At 43.2% G+C, this 25,746-nt stretch overlaps 1 protein-coding gene across 5 annotated transcripts in view; it reads right to left on the bottom strand.

The window, feature by feature from the left end:
• Positions 1–25,746, bottom strand: part of PIP5K1C (phosphatidylinositol-4-phosphate 5-kinase type 1 gamma) — a 561,428-nt gene that overhangs the window by 445,704 nt on the left and 89,978 nt on the right. For 4 of the 5 annotated variants that reach the window (XR_013272204.1, XM_077475680.1, XM_077475681.1 and 1 more), the window contains exon 3: positions 4,896–4,982. The exons of the other annotated variant lie outside the window; for it this stretch is intronic. Coding sequence is in view for 3 of the 4 variants with exons in the window: in XM_077475680.1 (XP_077331806.1) it covers positions 4,896–4,982 (87 nt within the window). In the remaining variant the exon portion in view is untranslated. The remainder of the gene's footprint in view (positions 1–4,895; positions 4,983–25,746) is intronic. 5 annotated transcript variants of the gene reach the window in all.

Below are 25,746 nucleotides of genomic sequence, written 5' to 3'. Positions count from 1 at the left end.
TGAAGACCAAATATCGTCTGTTTAATTAATGCGTCATACGTTCCCGTTACTTTAGTATTTTTATTATCCATTTTTTTTTTGTTATTCTTTATCTTATTTTCCTACATATATCTATAGCATACTGTCTGGGGTCACTGTATACCAATCTTTTGAGAATCTGTAAATTTTTTTGCGAGATCATCTTTCTGGTATGTTGATCTACACATGGTTTTGTGGAATGACAGATGCAATATAAGTCCTCTAGTTGACTCACCCTAATGAAGGGTAAACTCCAATCTGATCGTGTAGCTACATTGTACCCCTACCCATTTACCAAAAAAAGTGTCATTGATTTATTACCCACTTCCATACCGGGCCAATTCTGGTATTACTCTCCTACATGGTTAACATGGATTACAAATAATCATGTTTTTGCGAGAAAAAAATAAAATAAAAATTTAAATATATATATACACACACACACACACACACACACACACACACACCATATTTTTCGCTCCATAAGATGCACCTGACCATAAGACGCACCTAGGTTTTAGAGGAGGAAAACAAGAAAAAAAATATTCTGAACCAAATGGTGTACTAAAATATTTTCCAGTGCCCCGGAAATGCAGCCTGACCAGTGCCATAAACGCAGACTGACCAGTGCCATAAATGCAGAGTGACATGCAGACTGTCCTTTGCCATAAATGCAGAGTGACATGCAGCGTGACCATTGCCGTAAATGCAGACTGGCCTGATGTTATGTCATCTGACTGACAGAAGACAGAGCAGGCCGAGCATTCTGTCTTCTGTCTCAGGAACAGTGTCAAGCCCAGCTGGGAGATCGCCTGGCGCCCACAGGGGGTATGGATGTCTGCCCCCCTCTCTCCTGTCTCTCTTCCGGTGGTGGCAGGGAATGTTGCCGACGGGGGGCGATGCCTGTCATATATTCGCACCATAAGATGCAGAGACATTTTCCCCCATATTTCTGGGGGAAAAAAGTGTCTTATGGTGCAGAAAATACAGTATATATTTTAGCAGAGACCCTAGGGAAAAAATGGCCGTAATTTTTTATGTCACATGGTATTTTTGCAGCAATTTTTCAAACGCAATTTATTTTCATGAATTAAAAAAAAACTATTTACCCCAATTTTTTTGTATAATGCAAAAGATGACCTTCACTGAGTAAAAAGATACCCAACATGTCACGATTTAAAATTGTGCACACTCGTGGAATGGCGCCAAACTTCGGTACTTAATAATCTCCATAGGTTATGCTTTAAACATTTTTACATGATACCAGTTTACAGTTACAGGGGTGGCCTAGTGCTAGAATTATTTCTCTCACTCTAACGTTCGTGGCAATACCTCACATGTCATGTGAATTTCGTTTACATATGCGCTTTCTTCTGTGTGCGAGCACCAGGGGGTGAAGGCGCTTTAAAATTATTATTTTATTCTTTATTTTATTCTTAGGCATTTTTTTTTTATCACTTTTATTCCTATTACAAACATCCCTTGTAATAGGGCAGGACAGGTCCTCTTTACATCTTTAGATATGGGGTCTATAAACCCTCAGATCTCTCCTCTACGCTGGAAAGCCTGAGATCGAAAAAAAAGAAATAAAATCAATCAATCTCAGGCTTTCTAGCTTTCTAGCAAAAAAAAAAAAAATGCAGTGTTTACCAGCTCTATGGTAAACTGCCACTACTGGCAGATTCATTCTCTGGCTCCCATATTGCACAGGCAAGCTGGGAGAAGCACCCGAGGGCAGCGGGAGGCATCCCCTGCAGCCACCTGTAAAAGCATCCAAGCGGCTAACCAGCTGCTATGATGGCTTTTACTTTGCAGGAAATCACCTGCTAAAAAAAAAAAAAATACCTGAATTATGAAACTTTAAAGAGTAATATCAGTTATTTTGCCATCCTCTTAAACCCTTGCCGACTGGCCGATGCCAATATACGTCGGCAAAGTGTCACGGGTGCACAAAATCACATATGGGTCAGCCCTTTAAAAGCCGCCTGAGGCGATTGCGTGCACAAGTGCCAACACGGGGATTTGTGTGTGTAAAATCCCCCTGCTGTCAGGGGAGAGGCGACATGTTGCTTGTTCCTAGTAAATAGGGACAACAATATGTCTCCTCTCTTACTCGGTCCTATCCCCATACAGTTAGAACACACTGAGGAAACACATATTTAACCCCTTGATCGCCCCCCTGGTATTACCTACCCTTCCCTACCAATGACATTTACACAATAATCAGTGCATTGGTATAGCACTGATCGCTGTATAAATGTCAATGGTCCCAAAAACGCGTCGAAAGTGTCTGATCTGTCCGTCCGCTGTCGCAATCCCGATAAATCGCCGCCATTACCAGTAAAAAAAAAGCCATAAAACGTTCCCATAGTTTGCAGACGCTTTAACTTTTGCGCAAACCAATCAATATACACTTATTGCGTTTTTTTGTTTTTTTTTACCAAGGATATGTAGAGGAATATATATTGGCCTAAACTGATGAAGAAATTCATTTTTAAAAAACATTTTTGGGCATATGCATTATAGCAAAATTTTTATTTATTTATTTTTTCAAAATTGTCACAGTTTTTTTGGTTTATAGCACAAAAAATAAAAACCACAAAGGTAATCAAATACCACCAAAAGAAAGCTCTATTTGTGGGAAAAAAAATGACACAGCATTGCATGACCGTGCAATTACCAGTTAAAGCGATGCAGTGCCAAATTGTAAAAAGTGCTCTGGTCAGGAAAGGGGTAAAATCTTCCATAGGCTGAAGTGGTTAATAATAGATTTGTTAGGATATTTTAATAGCTTTGAGCCTATCCTATCTACCCAGGTAATTATAGTAATCTACGCTGCTTATAAAAACTAAAGGAATCCTTTGAAAACACATCAGATCTCAATGGGGAAAAATATCATGCTGGATATCTATACAGATATAGACTGGCTAATGTGTTAGGAATGAAAGGATGCCACATAGTTTGATAGAAATGAAAGATTATCAACCTACAGAGGGCTGAATTCAAAGACACCCCAAAAATACTCATCTTTTCGTGGGGGCCATACAAACTACTGAGTACCATTTTTAGTTGTTGCAATGAAATGCTGCAGGGTAATTGTACAGAAGTTTTTCTACCGACTGAATTCAGCACAACAACCCTGTCAGATTTTTCTGCCTGCAGCACTGATTAGTGTATTCTGACAGTGGAGAAGTCTTCACACTATCAGAGTAAAAAGGCACAGCAGAAGAATTCCCCCAGCCACATCAAGTGTTTTTAAGGGGGACACTATACACAAATGTAGCACTAACCCCGAAGTTGCTGCTGGTTATTTTTGGGACTACCATTACCTTCCGCTTCTCCTTGTTGCACATCTAGGGGATGTTCCGTGGTAGGTGACCTTGTAACTTGAGACTGACAATAGATCCAATTGAATGGATTTTATTTGCAAACTTCAACCACTGAACAGCCTTTTTAACTTGGGATCAGAGGGTTGGAAAGGAATTCGGGTACTCTCAATGTCAAAGTCTATAAACGTTAAGGAACTTGCTTACTTTGACTGCATCCAGAGAATCGCCATTCGCAGCTGGATGAACACTCAGGTTGGACAGTCCCTCTCTCACAAGGCCTTGCAGCCAACAAGGTGCTTACACAGGAACAAAGTCTTTGTCACCAACGTTGTTGCAGAACGCGTAGAAATCTAAGCTGTAGAACACTTGTAAGCATACCTGGACCTTTCAGCCCACTTGGCGATATCCACAAGACCAGATTCTCTCAGTTACATCAGCCCTTCCAGGCTCTTGTTAAGAAAACCAAACTCACACATGGTGTTTTTCTAAAGAGTCCTCCCCTGGAATGCTCGAAGTTCAATGGGTCTCTCCCGGACCGGAGACGGCACCCATCTACCTAAGAATCCTCCTCTAGTTTCCATGCTTTGGGCTAGCCAGCCCCACGGCTTCAAAGTTGGGTGGAACAGCACCCCAGGCCATAGCCTTCCTGGGGGCTGGTCAGGAGGACAGGACCAAGTAATTAGCACATCATACTTGACCGGAACCCCAAACCATTTGACATCCGTATCTTAAATACCCTCTCCCAGAGGGCACAGTGAGAGGGCCACTCCCACTGACCAGACTCAGAGAAAGAGTAACTTAAGCACCTGACCAGACCATAGTTCCACACCTGCCACCAGAGACAGTGCCCCCTGTGGCCAGGCTGAACATCTCACAGTCCAGTCAGACTGACACAGAAGTCAAATTTAGATAAATAGTCCCAAAGCAAACTGTAGTTTGGGTAAAGTTTTAACTTTGAAAAACATAGCGTGTGCTCTTCAGGAGCTCGGCGCTACACAAAAAAGAAAAAAAGTGCATGGGGTCCCACAAAAAAATCTATACCAGACCCTTAATCTGAGCATGCAGCCTTGCTAGCTAAGAGGGGGCGGGGGGAGGGAGTGGTGGAAGACAAGCATGCACCACCAACCCCAAACCATATCAGGCCACCTGCCCTTAACCTGGAGGAGGATGCCTTCACCAGATGCTTTGCAGCTTCTCCTCTGCTGTTTACTTTAATTTTCTAAGGACTACATATCCCGCGGTACCTTCTGGTCTACAAGCAAGGATTTCAGTAGCAACGCCGCCTCATTTAACACATTCTCTCAGCACTTATATAGTTCAAAAGACCAGATCTGTGAAAAGTGTGACACAGCAATGCCTACTCACAGGACATGTGTCACAGAATTATAGGAAGTAAATGTGTGATATCTTCATAAAGTAAGTTTACAGTGTGGAAGTAAATAGATTCATTAAAATTGTCACCATAGATACACTTTAAGACACTTATTAAATCAAATAGTGTGCTTTGAATCATATCTGCAATGACTATAGGTTCCATTATTTTCTAACCTTCTTATAAGTGGTCTCTCCTGAAGCATCGACACCACGGTGACCAATTTTTTTTCCAGTGGAAGGCTGCCCAGATAATGAGGAGTCCTATAATTAAAACAGAACACAGGAAAAAGAGAAGTCATCCAAATCAGTGCAAGGTAAGAGAAAGCTTTTAAATTTAACTAGCTTTGTTTTGTTTTTTTAAATATTTTTTTTATCATTTGAAAGTAAAGAAAAGAAATACATATAACACACAGCCTATGAGCCTATTGGCCATACTCAGGCTCTAAAGGGTCACTATACAGAAACGACTGACTGTCGTCTCTCTCCCCCCCCCCCCGACAAACAGTCCCCAAACCGTAGGATAAAGATATTCCCACTTACCCTCAATATTTCAATGAAGGCAATCCCCAATTCACTACCTACATTATCTACCAGATGCAATTGCTACAAATTAGGTTCTTTAAGTCCAACCCTTATCAGGAGCCAGATAACACCTCAGTCAACAGTAGACGAATCTGCCAACCACCCCTGCCAAACCCTATAAAATTTGTGTGGACAACCCCTAGCTGCATATGTTGCTTTGTAGAATGCCAATGATTAACCATACCCTTCCAAAATGCAAGCGACGGAGTCTTTTTTTTTTTTACAATATAAAATAATTGCTTTCTGTGCATAAAATAATGTAATAGACAAAAATGTTCTTTGAGCCCTCTTTGGTACCAATTCCTCCACCAACCCCAGCAAACAGACCTGAATGGTCAAAGGAACCGGCACCAACAGGTGTTCCTGCAGAGTATGTAGGACGTCTGACCAAAAAATGTGATCAAAATCAGCCGGTGAAGCCATACATCTCCAACATTCTGCTTAAGTCGAGCCATGAATCGAAGCCAGCAGTGCTGGGGTATAATAAATCTTATGAACGATTTTGAACTGTATGAGGCAATCTTTTACGGAAACCAGGGCCTTAAATGGAGCCTCCCATATATCGTCCCAGTCTTCTTCCTGAAAATTTGGGATGAGCTGCATCCAAACATCTCCACACTTGGTCTGAGCCTTTGGCCTTACAGTGAACAATTCTGCATACATCGTTGACATAGGCTTAACCAGGGAATCATCATGCAGAAGCAATTACAATGCAGATGACTGAAGATCCAGGTCAACAGAGCCAACTGAGACAGAAAAGCATGTCTCAATTGCAGATATCGAAACAGATGCCAATTTGGCAGCTGATACCTGGCCTTGAATCAAAAGTACATAACCTCCCCTCTTCTACCACAACCTGCAGCCTCTTAATTCTGACTCTCGCCCATATGACCGGATCAGGAATGCTACTAAAATGCTGTACTTTGTGGTTAAACCACAATGGAGTAGACAGAGAGATCAATTTTATTCCAGGAGCCATGAGGTCTTGCACTCTATTCCATGCCCTAATCGTCACTTTCATAGATCCTGTTAAAAAAGACTACCTTGGAACCTCTATTAATTAGGTTAGCCAAACCCTCATACTATCCAAAGATCACTGTCTCTAGAACTGTGGCAGCATCCCCATCATTCCTCAAAATCCAACACCTAGCAAACAAAACTTGTCCTGCAAGGAAATATTTATAAAGGGTTGGCAGTGCCAAACCCCCCTGACCTATTTGTTTTTGCAAGATGCGGCTACCAATCCCAGGATGTGACTAGGGCCACAAAAACGTGCTTAATAGACTTTCAATACGTTTGAAATAGGTCTGTGGAACCTATATCAGGGAGTTTCAAGGAAAAAATTAAAATAACAGTAATATTTTCATTTTGGGTGGTTTACCCTTCCAATTAATGACAAAGGTAAATTTCTCCAGCCTCCAATCTGCGTTTAACCGCGGGAATTAGGGGTAGTAAATTGTCATATAATCCACCACTCTAGGTGATATCTGAATACCCTGGTATTTAAATATGGGTACCCAGACAATCAGGATGTTAGAATCAGCAAATGCCTGGGCCCCATCATCAATTGACATCACACTCTACTTGGTCCAATTGACTTTGAGACCGGAAAACAATGCAAACTTTGTCAATATGTCAAAAAACGCTCGTAAGGAGGGGCCTGGATCTTGAAGAAAAAGTAACATGTCTTACGCAGAGAGAGCAGTGCATTCACGAATGCCCCCAATCTCTCTTGCCCGAACCTCCAGAGAAACCTGCAGAGCTATCGCTAAAGGCTCAATCATCAAAGCAAAACGGGGAGGGAGAAAGCGGCACCCCTGTCTCGTGCCCCTTTGCACGGAGAAAAATTCTGACGCTGGGTGCGCTCCCGAGTCCAGCATTCGGCATCCATAGAGGTCAAATGCAGGACTTGGCCCCGCCCTTCATTGGATTTGATTGACAGTAGCGGGAGCCAATGGCTGCACTGCTCTTGATCCAATCAAGAGCCGAGAACCCCGGGCAGAGAGACAGCGTGTCCCCGTGGGTCAAGTTTCAGGGCTCAGGCAAGTAAACGGGGGATCTAAAGTTCTGCAACAGTTCCGAAGTAGGTCCAGCCCACGCATCTGCATGAAGCTATGACCAGGCCTGTGAGCAGGATTCAAACAGACCATGTCTCCCCTACACCCACCTTGATGTGCAATCTGTCAGTGAAATCACTGGCTGAAAAACAAATCAGCAAGACAGTGCTGGAAAAAAAAAAACTCCACGGTTAGGACTCCCCGAGGTTCACAAGGTGTCAATCCAATCACTTGCTTCCAGAGGAATATCAAAAAATGAACAGTACCTTGATGAGTGACCTTCAGCTAGGATAAAGCATGTTGTAGGGGATTATCTTCTCCCAGAGTGTGTGTCGGACATCAGTAAAGGAACGGCATTGTTTCTGGGTCTCTGCAGAGAAATCTGGAAACAGCATCACTTTCACATTTCAAAGGTTAATGCCTCCTTTTTTCTAGCTTTGGCCAGTATGTAATTACTGTCTCTAAAATTTAGGAATCTGACCAAGAAGGCTCTAGGTGGTGTGCCAGAGGGGCAATTCCCTATAGGAACTCGATGAGCCCGTTCCCCCTCATATGTAGGTGGCATTACAGGCATCTCCAGCAGCTTCATATAGAACCGTTCAGCAAAGATGGCAGGTTGGGGCCCTTCTGCATCCTCTGGTAAACCCACCACACAGATGTTATTCCTTCTCTGCCGCTTCCACCTTATTAGTCAGAGTTTTAACTATACATTGCAGATCAGCCTGGTGTGCCACATGGGAGCCTTGCACATCTTCCACTGTGCCTATACGATCCTCTGCTTCACTTATTCTGCCACTGAATTTATCCATATCATGCCAGAATAAGGTACATTCAGATGTAAGGTAGTCTATCCAGAGCATCAGATCTGCTTTAGTGCTAGCTATGGCATCCAGTATGGGCTTGGTGATGGTGGCTGCAGCCACCTCTCCAGCACTAACAGCTCCTGACCCACTCACCCCTGGTACAGCCGACTCGAGGTCCGAGGGACAGGCAGCAGAAGGAGACTCCATGGTGGATGCTGCACTCCTCCGAGATATCACTGCATGTGAAGGCAAGATGGCGCCGGGTGAGCACGTGACCTGCCCCTTCCTGGTCTTATGGCTCTTGTGGTCCTGCTGCGACTTGTATTTCCCTTTTGCGGACATAATGGCAGTCACCGAGGGTTCAAGGCTGCGAGGAGACACCATCCACCAATTTTTTTACACCGCTGTGCCCGGGAACACAAAAGGATCGGATCAGCACAGAGCTTTCTGCTTGCATGTTTTACTTCGTTCACATACCGGCCATGCCCATGATTTATTTTTATTTTTTTAACCAAAGAATGGAACTGTTTAAAATGATATGCCAGTATATGGTTGGATTCAATCCAATGCACCTTCAACCACTATACTATTTAGCCAGCTTTTGAATCTTTCTCGTGACCTGGTGTCTGTTTGTCAGGCTCCAAACGCCCCTTTGATTCACACCAACCACATCTGAGTCTCATCTGAGCAACACCTAACAGTTGAACTCTAGGAAAACAACAAAATATTCAGTTGAGTTATACATACTGTATGTTTACGTTTTTGCCTATAACATATTAGTACCTTGATTAAATCGGTAGTTAAGTCAGCCAACCAAATCCCTAAAATCAATGTAGTCAGTACACCAAACCTTTTAAAATCATTCCGCCCTGTTAATTATCCCCTGTTTTTCTTACTTTTTAGCCGCATATTTTGTTATGCATGCTTTCTGTCCAAAGCCAGCACCATATTTTCTGTTGTCTCCCGCATCTAGACTATGACTCTAGATTATCTGTTGGTAATTGCCAAAAGCTTGCTCATGGTGCATTGTTCTTTAGCCAAGTAGGCAAGTACTGTACTTCTCTTCTGTCTGCTGGTTGCGTGTCTGCTTTTCCTGTAATCTGCGACTATGTTTACAGCCCTTTGGACTATGCAAGTCACATGCGGTGTTTCAGGAAGTTGTGAATGAGGCTTAACACTCGTGGGATTGCAATTCAATGGCGCAAAGAGCAAATGACATAGGCATGTTATCTTCTGGATTTGACTGACGACACACACAGCATACTGCGAATAGCGGAAATTATGCACTGGATTTCCACAGAACGGCAAAGGTTAGACAGAATATAAACACAGCGCTATGTAATTTTTAGGAGTGATTTAAATGGAGGAAAGTTAGAATGGAGAGTTTACTACAACTAACCCCTTAGAGCTGGCACCTGGCTGTTCACTGAGAAGCTGCATATTTGCGTGGGCTCACCGCCTAGGGGTTAAGTCAGTCTTGCAGTTTGTCACCTATCTGCCGATGCAAGGAATGTGCACTCCTATTTCTTGGATCAGTAGCCATTATTAACCACTTCAGCTCCGGAAGGTTTACCCCCCCCCCCCCTTCACGACCAGGTAATTTTTTGAAATACGTTAATTTAACTTAAATTGCACAGTCTTGCAATGCTGTACCCAAATTCAAAGTATATCCTTTTTTTTCCCACAAATAGAGCTTTCTTTTGGTGGTATTTGATCACCTTTGTGGGGTTTTTTTGCGCTAGGAACAAGAAAAAACATACATTTTGAAAAAAAAAAATATACACACACACACACACACACACACACACACACACACACACACACACACACACACACACACACACACACACACACACACACACACACAGTGGAGATGGAAAGTATTCAGATCCCCTTAAATTTTCCATTCTTTGCTATATTGCAGCCATTTGCTAAAATCATTTAAGTTCATTTTTTTTCCCTCATTAACTGCTTCCCGACCGGCGCACGATGATGTACGTTGGCAGAATGGCACGGACAGGCAAATTGGCATACAGGTACGTCCATTTAAAATTGCCGCCGAGTGTGCACTGCCGGCGGCGTGCACGCGTCCCGGTCAGGTCCCCCGTGAGTCCGGTCGTGTGGACTCGATTGCCGCGGGGATACCCGCGATCATTTCACGGGGAGGCTGAACGGGGAGATGTGGAAGTAAACAGCATCTCCCCGTTCTGCCTAGCAACAAGTGACACCGATCTCTGCTCCCTGTGATTGGAGCAGAGATCAGTGTTCACTAACACACAGCCATGCCCCCCACAGTTAGTAACACGCCCCTAGGACACACTTAACCCCTACACTACCACCCCCTGGTTAACCCCTTCACTGCCAGTGTCATTTACACAGGAATCAGTGCATTTGTATAGCACTGATTGCTGTATAAATGACAATGATCCCAAAAATTTGTAAAAAATGCCCGATGTGTCCGCCATAATGTCGCAGTCACAATAAAAATTGCTGATCGCCGCCATTTCTAGTAAAAAAAAAATTATTAATAAAAATACCTTAAAACTATGCCCTATTTTGTAAACGCTATAAATCTTGCGCAAACCAATCAATAATCACTTATTGCGATTTTTTTACCAAAAATATGTAGAAGAATACGTATAGGCCTAAACTGAGGAAAAAAACATTTTTTTTTAGATTTTTTGGGGGATATTTATTATAGCAAAAAGTAAAAAATGATGTGTTTTTTTCAAAATTGTCGCTCTTTTTTTGTTTATAGCGCAAAAAATAAAAAAAAGGGGTGATCAAATACCACCAAAAGAAAGCTCTATTTGTGGGGAAAAAAGGACGTCAATTTTGTTTGGGAGCCACGTCGCACAATTGTCAGTTAAACCGACGCAGTGCCGAATCGCAAAAAGTGGTCTGGTCTTAAGCCAGCAAAATGGTCCAGTCTCAAAGTGGTCAATGTACACAGAGCTCCACATAGACAGAAAAAACACAGAACTGTTGACATTTTTGCAGATTTATTTAAAAAGAAAAACTGAAATATCAGATGGTCCTAAGTATTCAGACCCTTTGCTGTGACACTCATATTTAACTCAGGTGATGTCCATTTCTTCTGATCATCCTTGAGACGGTTCTATGCCTTCATTTGAGTCCAGCTGTGTTTGATTATACTGATTGGACTTGATTAGGAAAGCCACACACCTGTCTATATAAGACCTTACAGCTCACAGTGCATGTCAGAGCATATGAGAATCATGAGGTCAAAGGAACTGCCTGAAGAGCTCAGAGACCGAATTATGGCAAGGCACAGATCTGGCCAAGGTTACAAGCAAATTTCTGCTGCACTCAAGGTTCCCAAGAGCACAGTGGCCTCCATAATCCTTAAATGGAAGACGTTTGGGATGACCAGAACCCTTCCTAGAGCTGGCCGTCCTGCCAAACTGAGCTATCGGGGGAGAAGAGCCTTGGTGAGAGAGGTAAAGAATAACCCAAAGATCACTGTGGCTGAGCTCCAGAGATTCAGTCAGGAGATGGGAGAAAGTGCAAGACACATGAAAGCCTGCATGGCGTTAGCTAAAAAAAACACCTGAAGGACTCCAAGATGGTGAGAAATAAGATTCTCTGGTCTGATTAGACCAAGATAGAACTTTTTGGCCTTAATTTTAAGCGGTATGTGTGGAGAAAACCAGGCTCTGCTCATACCTGCCCAGTACAGTCCCAACAGTGAAGCATGGTGGTGGCAGCATCATGCTGTGGGTGTGTTTTTCAGCTGCAGGGACAGGACGCCTGGTTGCAATTGAGGGAAACATGAATGCGGCTAAGTACAGGATTATACTGGACAAAAACCTTCTCCAGAGTGCTCAGGACCTCAGACTGGGCTGAAGGTTTACCTACCAACAAGACAATGAGCCTAAGCACATAAAATAATAAAATAAAATAACAAAGGAGTGTCTTTACAACAACTCCGTGACTGTTCTTGAATGGCCCAGCCAGAGCCCTGACTGGAGAGTATATATTATAGATAGATAGATAGATAGATAGATAGATAGATAGATATTCCCCTTACTTTCTGCTATAAAACAAATCCAATACAAAAATGGAAAAAAATCGAATTTCTAAAATTTAGGCCAATATGTAGTCTGCTATATATTTTTGGTATGGCTCAGGAGGGGGAGCGCTCGTCCCCACCCCCTTTCCTGACCGGCCGGGCTGCGTGCTCAGATAAGGGTCTGATATGGACTTTGAGGGGGACCCCACGCCGTTTTTTCGGCGTAGGGCTTCCCCTTTAAGTCCATACCAGGTGACAAGGCCAGCGAGGTGTCAATCTCGACGCCGAAGGCAGCGACATTGACTTCCTTCGCTAGTCCCGTCTACCTGGAGCCACATTCAAAATGAACAGACTTTTCTCCATGTGCGAGCAAGTCCGTTCATTTCAAAAGTCCAGCGTACTAGCACACAGACGGCCGGATTGTTCGCCAGACTCGCAGTCCGCTGGACTCGCAGTCCGCTGGACTTTTGGGGGAAAAAGTCAGCCGGAGCCCACACACGGCGGATTGTGCGTCGGACTCTGGTCCGCCAGACCAAGTCCGCCAGATAGTCCGATCGTGTATATTCGGCATAAGGCATACATCAAGCTGCTGAACAGTTTTTACAAAGCAAAAGCTCCATATTTGACAGCAGCCCTAATGGGGGTAAGCAAGCGAGTTGCCTCCTGCATAAAGGTTCCAGGAATGGGGGGGGGGGGCTTCTCAGACTACCCTTAACTGCAGTTGATGATAGTGATTATTATATCTGGACAGGTAATCGTTCATTATGTGGATTTGTAGGTCCCATTTCCCTATAAGGGTTTCATTAGGGATCTGGTTTGAATTTGTCAGAGAGAATAGTATTTGGGTTTTCAGTTATAGAAAAGTGAGTTTGTTATCTATTATCCATTGTGTATGCGTCTGTGGATTTGAAACGTTGCCATCTGTACCATGTTGCTGTGAATTTGGGTAGTGTTTCATGAGATGCTAATAAGTTCTTCAATACCTTCAATGTTATTTAGTCTGCGGTACCATTCCTCTCTCATTGGAGCAGATGGAAAACGGCAGTGGCAAGGGATATATTGTCTAGCTGCGTTTAACATGTTGAGTGATTTGAGGTATTGTCTTTTGGGAATCTTGGTGTGGTGGAGTAGGTATGTTGCAGAGGAAAAGTCATTATTATGAGATGTGATTGAGATGATGGTGTCGTGAACCGTCCTCCAAAAAGTCTGGATGACAGGGCACGACCACTAAATGTGGAGCATGGTACCTTCTTCCGTGACGCAATGCCAAAATCTATTTGTGGTAGAGCATGAGAGTTTGTGGAGCAATGAGGGGGTTCTATACCATTTTGAGATCATTAGTAAGACCTCATCTGGAATATGCAGTTCAGTTTTGGGCACCAGTTCTCAAAAAGGATATTGGGGAACTGGAGAAAGTGCAGAGAAGGGCAACCAAACTGATAAGAGGCATGGAGGAGCTCAGCTATGAGGAAAGATTAGAGGAACTGAATTGATTCACTATTGATAAGAGGAGATTAAGGGGGGATATGATCAACATGTACAAATATATAAGGGGTCCATATAGTGAACTTGGTGTTGAGTTATTCCCTTTACAGTAAACAAAGAGGACAAGGGGGCACTCTTTACGTCTAGAGGAAAAGAGATTTCATCTCCAAATACGGAAAAGTTTCTTCACAGTAAGAGCTGTGAAAACATGGAATGGACTCCCTGCAGAGGTGGTTCTGGCCAGCTCAGTAGATTGCTTTAAGAAAGGCCTGGATTATTTCCTAAGTGTACATAATATAGTTAGTAAGGTTGAATAAAGACACCAGTCCATCCAGTTCAACCTTACAATATAAAGCAAAAAACATTACATTTACATATATATATCTGCAAGCTTACGTGATCCTCCAAATATAAATTTGAGTAGGATCCATTAAGTCTGGTAAGCGCCCATTTCGTTTGGTGGAGGGATCTCACGTGGTGACTGCACGGTCTTTCTATGGAGGAGGTGTAGGATCGTTTACACATAATTGTGATTCATACACGGACATTTCAGAGACTCTTTCTACTTTTTCCACATTCTTTTCATAATTTTTATCTTCACTTTTTTGGATTTTAGTTTTTTGCTTTATAATTGTATACAGCAAATATTAGTTTGCATGGTGGGTGAAATGGATATTTTGATGATAGGCAACTCCTATCCTCATATTGATTAGTGGTTCCAAATTAATAACTACTGCAGTAGGGAACAGACACAAAAGATACGCTCAGCATCTTTCCAAATAACCGTTCTCCTTTATTATGACGCATTTGAAGGCTTTTATACACATGATTACGTAGGTATCACATTAATATTACAATTGTACGTTTATGGTAACAAGGGGCGTTACATAGGCAGGCTTATTCTAATCAGAACTCGAAAGAATGCAAAACATGTACTGAAAACATTATTAGTGCCGTGTGCACAGTGAGGGCATTGTGCAATACATATAAAATAGAATACAATTATATACAGAACCTACAAATTTCCATTACAGTCTCCTCTCTTTTGATCAATATTTTGATCACTAACCATACCTGCTCTCACCTTTAACCTGGAACCTCCACACGCTTAGGTGGAGGTAGTCCTGGCCAAAGAAGCAAAAACTCCATTGTGGAGAAAATAATAGCTGAGCAGCTTTTTTCATTACAAAATGACTTTTCACTGTGAAAAACAAATGATTGATAAGACATATTTACAGAGTACTGGCTGTACACTCCTGTGGCCAGAATGGCCTTCTAGCTGAATTGCTGGTATGCTGACTTATCAGCATATGTAAACACAGACAATTCTACATAAAATGGAGGTACAAAAGACAAATATGACTTCAACATGGCTAAACTACTTTTCAAATATATATATCCCTTACAATTAAAGTAATTGAATCAAAAAGTACCCTAGACTGTGATCGCAAGAGGGAAACAAATCAAACACAGAGATTTCTTTAATTTAGTCATTTTTGCAGTGTCTGGTGTGGATCCAGGTGACTTTTCCTTCAAGTTTTGCAAAACTGTACATGAAATAGATGCTGTATTGAGTCTCCAAACATTTCCTTATATATAAATGTCTCTTATCAATCCACATGTCACCTGGCTTTAGTTTTAGATCCTTCCAAACTTTTAGGATCTGGAATTGGGGAGAAAACACATAAATGAGTTTGTCAAAAACCTTAAAAGATCAGCAACATTCTCTGTGAGATCCGAATGGACGACTTCAGCTGCTGAGACAAAATATAAGCAAGTGAGCAACACACTCCCAAAACAATTCCCATAGGGAGAGAGTCCAACATCCCCTTAGGGGCTTGATAAAATATAATAAAACATTCAGGCAAAAGTTTTCTAATTTCTTACTCTACTTTGTCCACTACATTGTAGACAGTAGGGGGTGTAAAAATAAAACCTCAAAACTTCTAGTAAGGACTCTCCTATAAAAATGATTTCCTCTGTTACTCTCTGTAGATTCTGCACTCTGTACTGTAACTTCTTCTGATAACACTTTTTTACTGGGGCCTTTGCAGTAGCATTTGCCACTGGACATCCATAAAACATGTCCATACAAACAAAATACATACTCGTAAGATCCTGACTCGGGCATCTGGATAGATCTTTTTGTCATCTCTGGAAGGGATGTTCAGCTTTTGGTAACACCTTTGGTAACAGGTAAAACAAGAAGTGGTATGTTATAAAAACAACTGTGGAGAACCCTGGCTCTATCCCAGGCTCATTTACTAAGGCAGCCATAACTACTTGTGACTGATGACACGGTCCACGTGTCAAGCTGAAGGGAAAAGAGTGTCTGGCAAACATAAATGATCACCTTTTCCAAAGTCCTGTTTCGTAAGAAGTTGCCCTCTGTGGACCACTTGTGCTTCTCGTTCTGGGGTCCTTAAAGTTAAATTATTAATCCCAGCTATACTGGGCCAGAACTAGGGTGGAGTCTGTGAGTTGCACAGACCCAGCAAGTGTCCGGGGCTGTAAATGCAGCATCCTAATGCCCCGTACACACGAGCGGACTTTTCGACATCCAAACTCCGACGGACTGAGTCCGGCGGACTATCCGATCGTGTGTGGGCTGCAACGGACTTTAGCGAAGCTAAAGTCTGACGGACTTTAGAAATGAAGCATGCTTTAAATTTTCCCGACGGAACTCCGCCGGACCCGGTCCCCTTTGAAAAATCCGCTCGTGTGTGCTACTCCGACGGACTAAAACCGACGCTAGGGCAGCTATTGGCTACTGTCTAGGAACTTCCTACGTCGAATCCAGTCGTACGTCATCACGTTCGACTCCGTCGGAGTTTGGTGTGATGGTGTGTGGTCAAGTCCGTTCGGTCGAAAACTCCGTCGGAACTCCGTCGGAACTCCGGCGGAACTCCGGCGGAACTCCTTTGGAGGTCTGTCAGACTTAATCCCTCTCGTGTGTACGGGGCATTAGAGTCGCCTGGTCTGCTTCCATATGTGAGTTTTACTGTTAGTATGGCTACCTCAGTAAGAACCTGGAAGGCTGAAAACAGCCAATCAAATTAACTTGGCATGCTTGATTGGTTTACCCGCCGAAGTAAAAACAAACTTCTGGCCCTTCAAATGGAACCAAAAGCTCTCTATATCTCGACTATCTATATAAATATATACTCTTTTTATAGCTCACAGGCTTTTCTAAAACATGAAGCTCTGCTTCTTGAGCTGGGGAAAAAGGATCCAATGACTCTGAATACAGGGAATCCTTCTGGGTGATAAACTTCATCCTCGGTATAAAACCAGGAATAACACTACAAAAAAGTAAATACTCGGGTCTTCAGGGAGTGTGTCCTGCACTGGGCTCACAGCAGCTGATTCCTATGTCATCAATTTAACACATGTGCTTTTTCTTTGTCTCCAGCCTCCTCCAATAGAGGCAATAAGGTGGCTGGATTCAAATGTACACATTTTTCATTGTTAGATTTGTACATAAACACACAAAACAAAATCATATTTTGAACCTTTCATTAGACAAACACTTAGCTATATATTTGCTGTGCAGAATGTCGGACTATTAAAAATGAAATATTCAACCAAAATAATATCTGTAACTTTGTCTAATAGCAACTTTCCATAAAGTTACAGCTCTGATATATCGTGGTGAACCCTTCATTACTGTGTCCAGCTTGCATAAATATAACAATGGCTTGTTTTCTATCATGCTGTTTGTGTAAAAACTCCAGTTTCATGTTTCAAAAAGACAACTTTTTCCTGGCAATATTATAATAAATGATAAGAATACCCTGCAGTCATGCAGAGATGTCCATAAATCCAAAATATTCTTCTACTTATACCCACTGCACTTACAAGGAAAAGGGGCACATCATTTCACAATCCACACATTCTGCTTTGGATTTCAAAAATAAAAATACATAAAAACAAAAGGACCAACAATATGTATGACGGACCAGAAAGCACTCGGCCATCAAAAACTATAAACCAACTGGCTGCAGGCAGCAGCTATCCTAACAGGATGTATGGACTTGATGTGATGGGTCTGTTATATTTAAATGTTATTATTACTCTCACATCATGGACCGCACATCAAGTTATTATCAGACTTTAAGATTTCATTTCTGTAGGAAAACTTCCTTATGTATCCCACCCATCTTGGCTTTGTTAAACATTATTGCAGCTGTATTCAAATTAACAACCTCATCTTAATCTTTCTTTTCTTTCCACTCAATAAATGTAAAATTACAAAATTGTTATCTTAATCTAAACTAATTCCATTTTTACCAATTTCCCCATTACCTGGATTTCATTTCCAACCAAAGGTTGTCTAAACCAGTTTCAATATATCTATATTTATTAATAAATTGTTAAACTCATATTAGAAATTAATACTCATATGATAATTTCAATATCACACACTAATATATATGCACAGATAAATGTCCTTAAAGGGGGACATATTACTTTATTTTACTCAATTTCTCTCTCTTTCTCTGTTTCCACTATCACAGGATATTCAAATTGTGTAAGACACGGTTAATTTGTAACCTTCATTTTACCATGTTTGGAAAACAGATTCAAAAATAATTGTGATCACATTGTTTATCATTAGATTCGTTAACCCGGCACATTTTGTTATAAATGTTTTGTCTAAAAAACTGAAATTGGCATGGTGTCCTCCCAGCTTATCACCAACTCTCATCCCAGCTACATTCTTTGAGGAGAGCACAAAAGAGGGGGTCACATTTGCGTACATGACACAAGCGAGCGAACTAAAGGTTCCAGCATTCACAAACATACTCAAATATATCTCTAAAATTGCTTACATTATTCCCATTTGTACACAACACATGCATATCATTCTCTCACTTTCTTTTAACGCTTTTTTAATACTTTCTTGCTTAAATTTCTGCTTTCTTTATTTTGTTCTGATATCCTTTGGATCCAATGTATTGTAATTCCATACTTCACATACTGTACCTTCTATGATCAGACGGGCAGCCATAGTGCTCATCCCATCTTCCCTCTCTGACAACATATAAAGCATTCTGTTTTAACTCTCATTACTTTTTTTTTTGACTTTACTAGTTGTAATGCCTGACCCCAAATTCATCCCACAACTTAACATCAAAAAGTCCCTTTCTGACTAGTGTTAATGTCACTCTTGATCCATCCTGCTCACATAAATAGCTGTTTCTCTAGCTGTATACTCTGCATGATTATTTGTCCCTGTGGACTTTGGTGGTAACCCAGTTACCCATTGTGGATCCCTGTCCACTTTAACCATTAATCTAGGGGCTCAGTATAGGCGGAACCGCACCTTCGGTTCATATATAGCGCTCCTCTTGCGCTGGGCATTTTTGAGGGTCTCTTACCCATCATTCCCTTACTTAATTTAATGCCCATAATGACTGGCCAGTCTTCTCTACGTGTGCCTATACCCTTTTGCCTCTAAACTACTTTATCTAGCAGATGTACTACATATACCTGTGAACAGCACTATTCTTCCCTTTCTCTATAACACTCTGATGGACAGTAGACAGTGACAACATAACATATAACCACTAATCAATACAGTTCGATTAAGGGGAGTAAAATAGGTACCCTTTGTCCCGAAAATGCCTTACCGATCAAGGAAGTCTGAGAACTCAAATGTAAGCAAAAGGCTTACCTCAGCCGGCTGATTATCAGAAATTCCCGGATCGTCTCAAGCTCCTCGTTTCGGATACTCAGGGTGACCTGATAACCCCTGCTGGGCTGACTTCGCCACCTGAAATTGATATTTTGATGATAGGCAACTCCTATCCTCATATTGATTAGTGGTTCCAAATTAATAACTACTGCAGTAGGGAACATACACAAAAGATACGCTCAGCATCTTTCCAAATAACCGTTCTCCTTTATTATGACGCATTTGAAGGCTTTTATACACATGATTACGTAGGTATCACATTAATATTACAATTGTACGTTTATGGTAACAAGGGGTGTTACATAGGCAGGCTTATTCTAATCAGAACTCGAAAGAATGCAAAACATGTACTGAAAACATTATTAGTGCCGTGTGCACAGTGAGGGCATTGTGCAATACATATAAAATAGAATACAATTATATACAGAACCTACAAATTTCCATTACAGTGGGCATACTAGTTCACATTGATATTGTTTATTGAATATATGCATTTGTAATACTGGCAGTAAATATGCCATATTTTTAAAGCGCTACACTTTTCCATAATATTCACTATGTCACATTCCATACCTTGATGTTGTGTTAACTGCGGTTTATATATTGTTTATATATAAGAATAGCGCAGTGTTTTGTCTTTCCAAAAAACAACCTTACAATATAACTGGGTACTGACATTTATAGGTAAAGTTGATCCGGGGAAAATCTGATTGCCTCTCGGGGGGATCAGGAAGGAATCTTTCCCCTGCTTTAGCAAATTGGATCATGCTCTGCTGGGGTTTTTTGCCTTCCTCTGGATCAACTGTGAGTATAGAATTAGGTATATGGGATTGTATGATTTTTTATTTAATTTTTGTGGTTCAACTGGATGGACTTGTGTCTTTTTTCAACTTGACTAAATATGTAACTATGTAGTGTGACCCAGTCTTTTACATCTTGATGGATGTTCCAATAGATGTATTGCCCAGTAGTATAGGCGTAGGTCGGAGAGGGCTATTCCACCCTTATCTTTTGGCAGGGTAAGACGGTAAAAATGTAATTCTTGGTGGTTTATTTCTCCAAATAAAGGAGAAGCAGGCTTGTCTAAAGGAGTTGAAGAAAGATGTGGGGATTTGTATTGAGATGGTTTGTAGTAGATGTAGAAACCGTGGGAGAATTGTCATCTTGATGAGTGAGGCCCTGCCGAACCAGGACACATTTAGGGTGTCCCATCTTTTTAAATCTTCCCTGGTTTCTTTTAGGGCTGGAGTAAAATTATCTTGCAAGAGATTTGGGAGTGATTTTGTTTTTTTTTATTCCTAGATATATAATTGAATTTTTGGCCCAGTTGAAGGGGAAGTTGGTTTGGCATTGTGAGGCTGTTGCGTGTGGTAAAGTTATGTTCAAGGCATTGGATTTAGAATAGTTTATTTTAAAATTGGAGATTGTTTGGAAAAGCTTTAAGTCCTTTAGAAGATTTGGTATCGAGATGTATGGGTCAGTTAAAAAGAGTAGGAGATCATCGGTAAAGGCTGCAAGTTTATAAGTGTGGTTTTGCTTTTGATGTCAGGTTTGAGTCATATTTTGTTGAGGAGGGCTTCAAGCGTAAGTACAAAGAGTATTGGCGAGAGGGGCCAGCCTTGCCTGGTGCCATTGTGGAGTTGAAAGGCATTTGACAGGTGGCCATTGACCCGGACCCTAGCAGTAGGTGAGGTATATATAATGTTCAAAGGAAGCTCAGCTGACAGACAAGAGAGCCAAATGAGGAACCTGCTGTATCAAATCCTTTAAAGGCGTCGACAGCAAAACACAGCACTCAAGGAATATCTGCCTTATTTTCAGGCAGATCATCCTCCTGGTTAGGCCTGTCAGGCCATCTGATCTGATCCTTTAGGGACTGGCAGATATTACTTGCTGCAATAGCTGGCTGGAAAGCGGAACTGGCCAAGGAAAAGGAAGCCTTTAATGACTGCTGCATCTACGGCTGGCATGCTCCACATCTTAACGAATCTTTCATCCATGAGATATAAAAGGGAAAACCTCTTAGGAGTAACAAAAATCCTGTCAGTATGTTCCCAATCAGCATACGCCGCCCGTTCCAACAGAGAGTGTAAGGGGAAAGCATGTGGCCTGAAGATGCCTCAATGATCCCAAAGAGGACCAGTGAGGCTCAGTAACCTCTGCAAGAGGCAACTTAAAGAGGAAGTAAACCCTTCCAAACAACTTGGACCTATAGGTAAGCCTAGATTAAGGCTTACCTGTAGGTCCAAGCAATATCTCCTAAACCTATATGGTTTAGGAGATATTTGCCCGAAAATGGGCACCGCTGTCTACGGCGCATGCGCCGTAGACAGCGGCGCGCAGGCGCACTAAATGCGGCAAATCCAAGAATGGATTTGCCAAATTTGTCGACTCCCGTGCGCATGCGCGGGAGTGACGTCATCGCGGCTTCGCCGTATGGCAGCGGCGGAGCTGCGAGACGCGACTCCCGTGCGCATGCGCGGGAGTGACGTCATCGCGGTTGCGCCGCTGTGATTCGTCGGAGCTGCGAGACGCCACAAGCAACATGGATGCGGCGGACTACAGGGGACAGCGGCGACTTCGCTGGCTCCTGTGTCAGGTAAGTGACACATAATGAGCTACTATGCGATGCATAGTAGTCCATTATGCTTTACCTTTGCAGGGAAAAAAAGAGGAAGTAAACCCATCAGGGTTTACTTCCTCTTTAAAGGCAGAACAAACTATTTGAGTAAGAGTCAGGATCAAAAGATATCTTCTTGCCCAGATTGCTCGGAAGCAGACTCATCCGCCAGGCCATCCACAGAATCCTGAGCTTTAGACCCCTTTCACACTGAGGCGTATTTCAGGCACTTTCACGCAAAAAAAAAAATAAATTAATGAATGCTTTCACACAGGGGCAGTGCGCTGACAGGGTGGTGAAAAAATGACCCTTTCCATTGAAATGAATCGAAAGCGATTCAAAAGCGCCTGAAAAGCTCTTCAAAAAGGTACTCAGTGTTTTACTGGATTTACTGTTTCACTGGAACTCAGTGTTTTAAAGTGGTTGTAAACCCTTACAAACCACTTTGACCTACAGGTAAGCCTAGATTAAGGCTTACCTGTAGGTCCAAGAAATATCTCCTAAACCTACACGGTTTAGGAGATATTTGCCAAAACACAGGCACCAGTGTCTACGGCGCATGCGCCGTAGACAGCGGCGCGCAGGCGCACTGAGCACCAGTGTCAGCGGCGATATGCCGCGAGTGGCAGCTCCCATGTGCATGCGTGGGACTGACATCATCGCAGCTTCGTCGAATGACATCGGCGGAGCAGAGAGACCCACCGAGAAGATGGATGCTCCAGACTACAGGGGACAGCGGTGACATCGCTGGCTCCTGTGTCAGGTAAGTGACACATAATGGACTACTATGCAATGCATAGTAGTCCATTATGCTTCACCTTTGCAGGGAATCAAAGAGGAAGTAAACTCATCAAGGTTTACTTCCTCTTTAAAAGGATTTTACAGTGAGTACAAAAAATCCTATTTTCTCTTATATTCACTGACTGATACAGCTCCTCTCTTAGCCATTGGGATGTCCCCAAGCAGTGCCAAAATGAGGGGTGGGAAAACAGCATAATAACTTCATCCACCATGGCATGTGGGAACTAGTATAAACTTTACCCACAAAAACGACAGTGTGTGGAATAACCACCACCAAAAACAGGGTGCTCTACCCTCAAACCGCCCCAAAACTGCGATAACAAATGCAACAGTGCATTAACTTAAAGGTACTGCGTTTTTACCCAAAAAACAGGAAAAATTTTTATGTGCAATTGCGATTATACAGCCGCCTGCAAAACTTTTCCGTCAAAACAGGCATCAGCCGATGCACTGACATCTACAGTACCTTGTAGAATTTTGTAAAGGTGTGAACAGACGACCAGGTCGCCGCTTTACACACGAACAACAGACGCTTGATGTCGGAAGGCCCAAGACGTTCCGATTGCCCTTGTGGAGTGGGCCGTGACTGGAAAGGGGGCACCTGCCCCTTCAGGGCTTAGGCATGTCCTACAATCTGTCTGATCCCCCTGGAAATGGTGGCCGACGAGACCACCATGCCTTTTTTTCGAACCAGCCACCGGAACAAACAGGGAGTCTGACTTCGTGAAGGGAGCCATGGCAGACAAATACACCCTCAGAGCCCTCACCACGTCCAGGGAATGGAGGGCCACCTCCTTAGGATGTGTCGGCTTAGGACACAGAGATGGTAACAAAATGTTCATTGATGTGAAACTCCAAAACCACCTTTGGTAGAAAAGAAGGTTGTGGACGCAACAACGCCTTATCCTTGTGGATAACCAGGTAGGGCGACTTGCAGGACAAGGCCCCCAGTTCCGAAACCCTCCTGGCCGATGTAATGGCCACTAGAAAGACTACTTTCTGGGAAAGAGTCAACAGAGGGATCTCTCTGATATTTTCAAATGGCGGTTTTTGCAGCGCCGATAACGCCAGGTTCAGATCCCACAGAGGTAACGGTGGAAACACCTGAGGAACTACATGCCGCACCCCTTGAACAAAAGTGCTCATTAGAGAGTGGGACACCAGGGGTCGCTGAAAAGACAGCCAAAGCTGATATTTGTCCTTTGATGGTGCTCAAAGCCAACTTCTGGTCTACTCCTCGCTGAAGAAACAGCAGGACCCTGGATATAGAAAAGGAGCACGGATGCCATCCTTTCTCCTCACACATGGAGATGTAGGCCTTCCAGGTATGATGATATATCTTCTGAGAAGAAGATTTCTGTGCCCTCAGCCTAGTTGGGATCACCGTGTCCGAAAGACCCCGGGTCCACCTGGCTTTCAATAGCCATGACGTTAAAACCAGCGATGGTAAAGCAGGATGGAGAATCGAACCTTGAGACAGAAGGTCTTGTAAAGGCAGTCGCCAAGGAGCGTCTGCCACCAGGCACACTACGTCTGTGTACCAGGGATGCTGGGGCCAATCTGGGGCAATCAGTATTACTGGAATACCCTCGGCCTTCACTCTGCGAAGCAGACATGGTAACAGTTTCAGTGGAAAAAGGAAAGGCATAGATCAGCTGGTACTGATCCCACAGAGCCACCAGCATGTATGACGCGTCTGCCCATGGATCTCTTGTCCTGGACACGAATCTCGGCACCTTCCGATTGAGACGGGAGGCCAGAAGAGCCACGTCTGGTGTGCCCCACCTCCGGATGCAAAGCATTCTCCTGGGTCAAGCATCTGGCAGCATAGATAGTCCGCCTGCCAGTTCTCCACTCCCGGGATGTAAATGGCCGACAGGGCCGGTACATGTCCCTCTGCCCACCAAAGTATGTGAGCGTCCTCCCCTGCGGCGCCGAGCTTCTTGTTCCACCTTGGTGATTGACGTATGCCACAGCCGTGGCGTTGTCTGACTGGATCCTGACCGGACGCCCTCGCAGTCTTATGGACCATGTGGAGAGGCATAGCCTGATCACTCTCAGTTCGAGCAGATTGATCAGAAACTTGAGATTCCTCCGCCGACCAGAGGCCCTGGGTCGACTGAACTCCCATTACTCCACCCCCAGTCTGATAGGCTGACGTCCGTTGTGATCACTGCCCATTTCAGAGGTAGGAACAACTTCCTGGACTGAAGTGTCGCAGACCTCAGCCACCAGAGCAGGAAATCCCTGACTAACTGGCTCACCTGAATCTGCCGATCCAGGGACAACAGAGATTTGACCCATTTTGTCAAAATCTCCTTCTGCAGGACTCTGGTGTGGAACTGGGCATACGGTACTGCCTCGAAGGAGGCCACCATGAGTTCCAGGACTCGCATGCAGAAGCGTAGCGATGACCACTTGGGGTTCATCAGCAGTTTCACCGCGGCTCTGAGAGTCTGCAGCTTGTCTAAAGGGAGAAACACTCTCGCTTCCAGGAAGTCCAGCAGTAAGCCTAGGTACTCCAAACGCTGAGTCGGTACGATCACCGACTTCTTTAGGTTCAACAGCCACCAAAATTCCTGCAGGGCCTGAATGGTGATCCACATCCTCCTCTAACTCCGAGGCGGAAGATGTTCTCAGGAGGAGATCGTCTAGGTATTCCACGATTGCGATCCCGCGGTGCCGTAGCAATGCCAAAACAGGAGCCAATACCTTGGTAAAGACTTGGGGGGCTGATGCCAAGCCAAAAGGGAGAGCCACAAACTGGTAGTGGGCTTCCCCGACTGCGAATCACAGCAACTTCTGATGCTGGAGGCATATGGGTATGTGCAGGTACGCATCCTGGATGTCTAAGGACACTAGGGAGTCCCCTTGATGGAGTGCAGCGACTACTGAGCGAACTGAATCCATTCTGAACCTCTGTACTTTCACAAAGTAATTGAGGGC

Source organism: Lithobates pipiens, unplaced genomic scaffold, assembly GCF_037356315.1.
Source record: "Lithobates pipiens isolate NorthernLeopardFrog02 unplaced genomic scaffold, aLitPip1_a1.2 Scaffold_13, whole genome shotgun sequence".
Classification (NCBI taxonomy): domain Eukaryota; kingdom Metazoa; phylum Chordata; class Amphibia; order Anura; family Ranidae; genus Lithobates; species Lithobates pipiens.
The sequence above is the reverse complement of the archived record's forward strand: the minus strand, read 5'-3'. Positions and strand labels throughout refer to the sequence as shown.